This window comes from Lolium rigidum, chromosome 6 (genome assembly GCF_022539505.1).
Source record: "Lolium rigidum isolate FL_2022 chromosome 6, APGP_CSIRO_Lrig_0.1, whole genome shotgun sequence".
Lineage (NCBI taxonomy): Eukaryota > Viridiplantae > Streptophyta > Magnoliopsida > Poales > Poaceae > Lolium > Lolium rigidum.
Window position 1 is genome coordinate 52,311,982 of NC_061513.1, and position 9,090 is coordinate 52,321,071.

At 46.5% G+C, this 9,090-nt stretch overlaps 1 protein-coding gene and 1 pseudogene across 1 annotated transcript; one reads left to right on the plus strand and one right to left on the minus strand.

Moving 5' to 3' along the window:
• Nucleotides 1-967: 967 nt before the first annotated feature.
• LOC124665987 (histone H3.3-like) lies at nt 968-1,497 on the minus strand. The gene is made up of 2 exons (XM_047203341.1): nt 1,417-1,497; nt 968-1,306 (listed from the first exon to the last, which is right to left on the minus strand). The coding sequence occupies exons 1-2, from the start codon at nt 1,486-1,488 to the stop codon at nt 968-970; spliced, it is 411 nt and encodes a 136-aa protein (XP_047059297.1). The 5' UTR covers nt 1,489-1,497.
• A 1,270-nt stretch (nt 1,498-2,767) lies between these two features.
• On the plus strand, nt 2,768-2,883 carry LOC124668800 (annotated as a pseudogene).
• Nucleotides 2,884-9,090: the final 6,207 nt, after the last annotated feature.

A 9,090-nucleotide genomic window follows, 5' to 3' on the forward strand; every position in this document is an offset into this window, starting at 1 on the left:
GTTGAAAAAGTGAGTCTTGTGGGGGGGGGGAGGAAGGGAACACCAACTTCCATGGGGAAGCTTCGTCTAGGGAGAGAAGCAAACCGGTGGGGAAGGGATGGGGAAGAGATAGAGGTGGCCCCACCTAGGACACACATCATGCGCCGGAGGGGGAGGGTGCAAAACGGGACAATCGCCAACGTTTTCCATTCTTAAAATACCACGGTCTGTGGAAAAATCATGGTTTGCAATACTTTGAGGTGTTTGGCTCTAGGTGAAACCGTAGTTTTATAAACTGTGTACCTAGTATCTGATATGATGCAGTATTTCTGTGGTTCCTAAGAAAGAGGCCCAAACCCCTTTTTTGAAAAATGAAACGCTACAAGCTAGAGTATTTAGTGCCGGTGATATAGAAAACAGTGGTATTGCAACTGAAGTTTGTAGAAAACTTTGCTTCTAAACAGAGCCTTGTTTAAATACTGTGATTTTGAAACAAACTTTGCATCCAAATGATCAATGGCAGTTTGACGATTTTCCATTCCTTTCAATACATGGTTGACGTTTTAGGAAGATGAGATGAGAGATGAGAGATGAGAGATGAGAAGATGGCACCGCCGATGATGTGCTTGCTATCTTCAGGAGTACTGTTTCAGTCAATAGTCATCACTACAAAAAGATGATGTCTTGGCAATCGTACTATCAACAACAAGACCCAACAAATCCACAATTACTCCGAAGAAAATGTCAATAAATCCGGTGGCAAATATCGATAATGTTTATATATAATCTTAGTTTGCATTTAGGGCAAACCAAGCGATCGAACAGCAAATAAGTCTTGTAGGTATCACGAGATGTTTACAACGAAAAACGAACTTCCTATCACAAACAGGAACTAAAACCAGAAGCTAAGTTACATTATTGTGCGCGAATCAATCAACTAGAACTGTGCGGAACATGCATGCATATTAGCCTATTAGGGCTTGCTTAATTAGGCGCGTTCTCCGCGGATGCGGCGGGCGAGCTGGATGTCCTTGGGCATGATGGTGACGCGCTTGGCGTGGATGGCGCACAGGTTGGTGTCCTCGAAGAGTCCGACGAGGTATGCTTCGGCGGCCTCCTGGAGCGCGAGCACGGCATGGCTCTGGAAGCGGAGGTCCGTCTTGAAATCCTGCGCGATCTCCCGCACCAGGCGCTGGAACGGAAGCTTGCGGATGAGCAGGTCCGTGCTCTTCTGGTACTTGCGGATCTCGCGTAGCGCGACGGTGCCGGGCCTGTAGCGGTGCGGCTTCTTCACGCCGCCGGTCGTCGGGGCCGACTTCCTCGCCGCCTGCGGAAAACACAAACACACGCGAGATTAAGAATCAATGAAAACCGCTACAGCCTGCACAAAAAGCAAATGGAAAGTCGAAACAAATTTGGAGAGGAGACGGGACGAACAATGGAGGCGAGCTGCTTCCGGGGCGCCTTGCCGCCGGTGGACTTGCGGGCAGTTTGCTTCGTACGCGCCATCTGGACTAGGAGTTGCTGGTGGAACTTGAAAGCGAAGGCGAGGAATTTGAATTGTGGGACGAGAGGTGAGGACCGGGTGAGTATTTATAGGTGGCGAGTGCGCGCCAGAGGCGGTTCGCTGTTGACGTCTAGGAGACGGTTTCCGATCGGATGGCCGGGTGTGCGTGGAGGAAAGCACACGATCCGCGTGCTCGGTTATCATTGGTCGGGAACGACGATGCTGCGGATCGAGGAGAGAAGAAGAACACACCAGAAACCGACCAGGCGATCGAAGCGGCGACCGATCGCCACGCAATGTGGTCATGAATCTACACGGGAAGTGTACAGAAGAAATAAAATGATCGCCACCCGCTTCATGGTCGTGCGCGCCGGCGAGGCCCAGCCCTCACTCAGTCCTATCGTGGTCGTGTTCGCCGGCCGAGAATCCTCGAAGCCCGAGGCGCGGCGGGTCGATGCCGCCGGCGTAGAGAGGGGAAGTCTCTTGCCTGCGTCCTGCTGGCCGAGAAGAGGCCGCCAGACTCCTCCAGGCTCCAGTACATCCTCCGGCTCGTCCTCCTCCCTCCTTTTCTTACTCCAGTGGCAAGTTGAGATCGAGTCCGGCCTGTTAGAAGTTGTATTGTAGTCCCTCTCGTATACGTGTCCTACACGTATTGTATGTCATTGTAACTCTTGTATCTCCTGATATATATACACACCTGGCGACCACGTTTGTGGCAACGCACAACCCATATTATTTTCACATGGTATCAGAGCAACTTCTTCCTTAGATTGCATCTGAAAAATCGCCATGAGCTTGTCTTCGTCTTCCAGCGCGGGCTCGTCTGTAGGATCGATCGGAGGGATCGTTTCTGAAAAACTGACGAGGGAAAACTACCTGATATGGCAGTCTCAAATCCTCCCGGAAATTCGGGGCGCGCAGCTTATGGGCTATCTGGACGGATCTGTTCCAGAACCGTCGAAAACCATCCAGTCGACGGACAAAGGGGCTGAGGTGACCATCCCCAATCCTGAATACGCTCGATGGATCGCCCAAGATCAGACTGTTCTGGCGTATCTTCTCCGCAACATGTCGAGGGAGGTCCTCACGCAGCTCGTTGGCTTGACGAGCTCTGTTGCGGTCTGGAAGGCGGTGACCGAGATGTTTTCCTCCCAATCGAAGGCTCGTGTTGTTCATCTTCGCACCCAACTCAACCAAACCCGGCGCGAAAATTTCTCCACGGGTGCTGCTTATTTTGATCGGGTCAAGTCTCTCACAGATGAGATGTGTACTGCTGGAAAACCACAAGATGATGATGATGTTGCCTCCTACATCCTTGCTGGATTGGATGATGAGTACAATGGGTTCGTGGCTGCTATCACAGCTTTGATCAAGGCCCAGCAATCTGTGAGTCTTGGAGATCTCTACTCTCAGTTCCTCTCTTATGAATCTCGCCTGGAAGGACAGAACCCCAGCAGCGGCACCAATGGCGATCTGTCTGTCAACGCTGCCTCACGCGGGAATTATGGAAACCGCGCCAACAAAGGGGGCCGCGGTGGTGGGCGAGGAAACTTTCAAGGAGGAGGTGGACGTGGTGGTGGAAATTACTACCATGGTAACAATTCTCAAGGAGGGGGTGGCTATGGAGGCTACTCTCAAGGAGGAGGCAATGGTGGCTACTCTCAAGGAGGGGGCAATGGTGGTTACCGCCAAGACAACAACAATCAGCAACAACAGCGCCAAGGTGGAGGACGTGCTTTTCATGATCGACAAGGGTCGGATGTTGTATGCCAGATTTGTGGCAGGAGTGGGCATCCGGCGTTTCGCTGTTGGAAGAGATTCAACAAAAGTTTTCAAGGTCCTGAACGCTCCGCTAATGCAGCGATGGGATCATATGGTATAGATACCAATTGGTACACTGATACAGGTGCCTCTAATCATATCACGGGAGAGCTGGATCGCCTGACCATGAGTGAACGCTATAATGGTCAAGATCAAATTCACGGGCCCAACGGTAAAGGTATGGATATACATCACATTGGACATTCATTATATTATACCCCTAATCATAATCTTCGTCTCGATAATATTCTCCATGTTCCTGAAGCTACCAAGAGTCTCTTGTCAGTTCATCATCTTGCTAAAGATAATCATGCGTTTCTTGAATATTGGCCTAATTTTTCTCTATTAAGGACCAGGACACGAGGGAAATTCTTCTTCAAGGTAGATGCGTGGGTGGTCTCTATCCTATGCCTTCATCATCCTCGCCATCCACGAAGCAAGCTCTTGGTGTTCAGACTTCTTCACACTGGCATAGGCGCCTAGGACATCCTTCATCCGTTGTGGTTCATCAAATTCTTCGAGACAATGAAATTCCTTTTAGAGAGTCAAATCTAGATTTAGTTTGTGATGCATGTCAAAAGGCTAAAAGCCATCAGTTACCCTATCCCAAGTCTTCTAGTGTGTCTTCTTTTCCTTTAGAACTTGTTTTCTCTGATGTATGGGGCCCTGCTCCCGCGTCTGTTGGAAGAAATAAATATTATGTCAGTTTCATTGATGATTATAGCAAGTTTACTTGGGTTTATATGTTAAAGAATAAATCTGATGTGTTTCAGCGATTTCATGACTTTCAGCATCATGTTGAACGACTCTTTGATAGGAAAATTTTGGCTCTTCAAACCGACTGGGGTGGCGAGTATCAGAAACTCAACTCCTTTTTTCAGCGAGTAGGCATCTCGCATCATGTCTCTTGTCCTCATGCTCATCAACAAAATGGTTCGGCGGAGCATAAACACAGACATATTGTTGAGGTCGGTTTATCTCTTTTAGCATATGCTTCTATGCCTCTCAAATTTTGGGATGAGGCTTTTCAAACGGCGGTCTTTCTTATTAATCGTCTACCTAGCCGAGTAATTGAAAATCAAACTCCCATTGAGCGTCTTTTTAAACGTAAGGGTGACTATTCGTTTTTACGGATATTTGGTTGCGCCTGTTGGCCTAATCTACGTCCTTATAATTCCCGCAAATTGCAGTTTCGCTCTAAGCAATGTGCTTTTCTTGGCTATAGCGGTCTTCATAAAGGCTATCGGTGTCTTGACATTTCCACTGGTCGTGTCTATATCTCACGGGATGTTGTTTTCGATGAGACGGTGTTTCCGTTCGCTACTCTTCATCCTAATGCCGGTGCTCAATTGCGAGCTGAGATTAATCTTCTCCCTTCCAATATCTATCCTATGTTTGGGGGTACTAATATAATGACTAATGATGATGCTAATCCTGCTAATATTTCGGGTGCTGAGTCTTTTGTACAGGATTCGGATGATTTCATGTATTCAGCTGATACAGGTCATGCTGCTACTGATCCAGCGACAGAATCATCGTTGGGATCCTCAACGCGATCCGTCTCGGATTGCTATACTGCTGCAGGCTCTGCTGCGGAAGGTTCCGCCCAGGATTCGCCTGCCTCCACTCCCGTCCGGCCACGCGTACAACCGACAGGGCCGACAGCGATCGCGTCTGCGCCTGGCAGCTCCACTCCCGCGTCCCCGGGAGCTTCTGTGCCGAATTCTTCGTCCGCTGGGTTGTCTGGATCCGGTGCGGCTGATCCTTCGTCAATTTTTTCTGACGCTGCTGCTTCTGGTCAGGGCTCACATGTGGCTGCTGCTGGATCTTACGTGCTCGCTGCTGCTTGTTCTCCCAGCTGTGTCTGCTCGTCCGCGTACACGTTTGCAAGATGGCATAGTGCAGCCGAAAATTGTTACAGATGGTCGTATTCGGTATGACAAACTTCGTTTTGCTAATTTTTGTGCTACTGGTGAACCTGATACTGTTCAGGAAGCATTGGGTGATTCTCGTTGGAAGGAGGCAATGGATGAGGAGTTTTACTGCGCTTATGCGTAATAATACTTGGCATCTTGTGCCCGCTACACATGGGAGGAATATCATTGATTGTAAGTGGGTCTATAAAGTGAAGCGCAAAGCTGATGGTACTGTGGATAGGTACAAAGCTCGTCTTGTTGCGAAAGGGTTCAAGCAGCGTTATGGCATTGATTATGAGGATACATTCAGTCCTGTTGTGAAGGCGGCTACTATTCGTCTTGTTTTATCTTTGGCAGTATCTCGGAATTGGAAGCTCAGGCAACTTGATGTAAAGAACGCGTTTTTGCATGGTGTTCTGGAAGAAGAGGTCTATATGCGACAACCTCCTGGTTATGTGGATTCCACACGGATGGACTATATTTGTAAGCTTGATAAAGCGCTATATGGGTTAAAGCAAGCTCCACGTGCCTGGTATGCTCGTCTTAGCTCCAAGCTTCAAGATCTTGGTTTCCGTGCATCTAAAGCTGATACGTCGCTGTTTTTCTACAACAAAGGGGGAGTAACTATCTTTATGCTTATCTATGTTGATGATATTGTTGTAGTCAGCTCCTCTGACAGAGCTGTTGATGCACTTCTTCATGATCTTGGTTTGGCTTTTGCGTTGAAGGATTTGGGAGAACTACATTACTTCTTGGGTATAGAAGTGAAGAAGGTCACGTGATGGTGTTGTTCGTCTCGGGAGAAATATGCTAATGACTTACTTGCACGAGTACATATGAAGGCGTGTAAGACTGTGGATACTCCCTTGTCCACTTCTGAAAAACTGTCTTTAACTGATGGAGATCTCTTGAGTAGTGAGGATTCTACTCGCTACAGGAGTATAGTGGGTGCATTACAGTATATTACTTTGACTCGGCCTGACATTTGCTATTCTGTCAATAAGGTGTGTCAGTTTCTACATGCACCGACTACAGTTCATTGGACAGCGGTAAAAAGGATCTTGCGGTATTTGAAAGGAACTATCTCAGTTGGTCTGCGGTTGAGTAAGTCTGAGTCTATTCTTGTCAGTGCATTTTCTGATGCAGATTGGGCAGGTTGTCCAGATGATAGAAGGTCCACAGGAGGTTTTGCTGTGTTCTTTGGTTCTAATCTGATCTCGTGGAGTGCGAGAAAACAGGCTACAGTTTCTCGTTCAAGTACAGAGGCTGAGTATAAGGCTTTAGCAAATGCTACTGCTGAAGTAATTTGGGTACAAACCTTGTTGAGAGAATTGAGTGTACCGCAGCCAAGAGCTGCATGTTTATGGTGTGATAATATTGGAGCTACATACCTCTCAGCTAATCCAGTGTTCCATGCAAGGGCAAAGCACATTGAAGTGGATTATCATTTTGTTCGTGAGAGGGTAGCTCGAAAGCTTTTGGATATACGATTTATCCCTTCAGGAGATCAACTAGCGGATGGTTTTACAAAGCCGCTTTGTACTAGTAGGCTAGTAGCATTTAGGCGCAATCTTAACTTGGATAAGTTATGATTGAGGGGGAGTGTTAGAAGTTGTATTGTAGTCCCTCTCGTATACGTGTCCTACACGTATTGTATGTCATTGTAACTCTTGTATCTCCTGATATATATACACACCTGGCGACCACGTTTGTGGCAACGCACAACCCATATTATTTTCACACGGCCATGGTACTATGGAGTTGTACGGCCATGGAGTTTGTCTCACTTACGCCCAAGGTCGAAGGAGGGCACGATCCGTGGCCTACTGTCACGCGTGTGATTGGCCAGAAAAGGATGCCCCGGATCAGTATGTTTTGTCGTGCCAGAAAAAATAGAAACAAACGGGAGAGAGGTATCAGTAGGAGTAATTAACACCATCCCCAAGGTTCTCTCCCCACTTTTTTAAAAAAAAGGTTCTCTTTCGGCAATTAGGAAATGTTAGGACATCTAGAACGGAGTAATGTGTCAGCCTTGCTTTACGATCATCAAGGCAGATTTTTAGTTAGTTGGAAAAGACGGAATGAAAAAAGAGGATGTTGCTTTGGAGGTGGCAATTTGGCTCATAGGAGCAAATGCTCTCATTATACAAAATAATTAAAAAAACAATTTTAATAATATTAAAAAATTCTGACATAATTTTTTTGGTGTACATCGTGACATTCTATGTTAGTGCACAAATTTTCGTGGAGAAACAACATTTTATATGGCATGTACAAAAAAGACAAAAAAAATGTCCTGTACGTAGTCGTGTTATAGCATCAAAACTTGTCTTTTTTACAGGAGACACAATTTTTTTTAGTTTTTTTTTTTGAAAACTTGTGTACGAACATAAAATATGTAGATGTACATGGAAAATTTTATTTTACAATTTTTTGACATTTCAAAATGTAGATTCACACAACGAGAGCAAATGCTCCTATGAGCCAAAGTGAATATCCCATGTTGCTTTCCTTTACCATATTTACTTAAATTTTTGGAAATCAATTTATTCAATAAATAATTACCGGAGAGAAAACACACACAAAATCTGAATTACCGGCAACCATATTTATACATGCATCATAAAAATTCCCTCAAAAAAAAATACATGCATCATAAAAATCCTCTTTCTTAGATTTTTGCAGCCCCACAAAGTCAACTTTATGTTCTGCAACATATCAACAATTAGTGGAATTTTGCCTGTTTTCCCTAGGCCCCTAAAATTCCATATGAGACCTATCATTTAATAGTTGGGGAATTGAAAATATCAACACCACAAAGCTGCAAACGAATTACCTTTAAAGGTGTTAGGAATCTACATATTTTTCCTCCTCATATATTCTTGAGTTTTGTCTATGATTTTATTGTTTCTTTGCATTCATTGATTCCTTGTAATTCTCTTGGTAGCGAGTACTGCCCCCCATTGTGCAAGTTCCTGGCTGCTCTCGGTCGCCAGATCTCAAGCATGTCTTTGCGTTGGCGTCTAGCATGTGAGAGTGCGAGAATGGGAGAAATCCTTGGTCGACCTTGCTGACCGCGATGGCCACTACGATGTAGGTGACGTGTTCCTTTCTGGAGGTACCATCCTAGATCTTTATGCCTTCTTTTCCCCCCATCCGCCTCCTAGGTGAAAACATCAATTTTGTTGGGGAAGCGGCGGTGTTGGTAGCATCTTGAAGGTATCGTCTTAGGAACGATGTGGAGGCAGTTTTTGTTGTGCGGCTGGTGGGTGAGGGGGCAGCGTGACCTGATTTTGGTCTTGTTTCCCATGGTCTCTACAATGCTAATATCTTCGATGCTCTCCGCCCGGCCTTGGCACTCTTGAAGTCTGGTGGTGCGAGTTCCACGAGCTTGGGTTAGAGGGGAAGGATTGATCCTCCACCTGTCATTGTTGTGCGTCTCGAGGCATGATGGAGTTGCACCTGCTTTCCCAGCCCTACCCCCGTGGTGTTCATGGAGTCTTCTCGCTGCTTAGCAAGTTCACCATCAACGGCCAAGTCCGCTGCTTCATTTCTTCTTGGGTGAACCCGTGGTTGGCGACAAGGCTTGCCAAGGTGTGCTTGGTGCATCAAGTGTTTGGGCTCTCCTTGTGACCCTTTTGGCAACCATGTTCCTAGTTTGTTCTCTGCTCAGTGTTAGCATCTCCAATATCCTTGGTACGACGCCCTTCGAACTACGGCGATGGGGCATGGGTTCCTCTTTGGTCATGGAAGAGAAAGGAGGGGTGATGGCTGCTGCGTGTAGTTGACACGTCCGTTGGGAACCCCAAGAGGAAGGTGTGATGCGCACAGCAGTAAGTTTCCCTCAGTAAGAAACCAAGGTTATCG

Excerpts from the sequence above, each read along its gene's own strand:
- LOC124665987 (XM_047203341.1), bottom strand. The coding sequence starts at position 1,488 with ATGGCGCGTACGAAGCAAACTGCCCGCAAGTCCACCGGCGGCAAGGCG. Across the intron at positions 1,307-1,416 it reads GGAAGCAGCTCGCCTCCATT|GCGGCGAGGAAGTCGGCCCC; the intron begins GTTCGTCCCGTC and ends TGTTTTCCGCAG.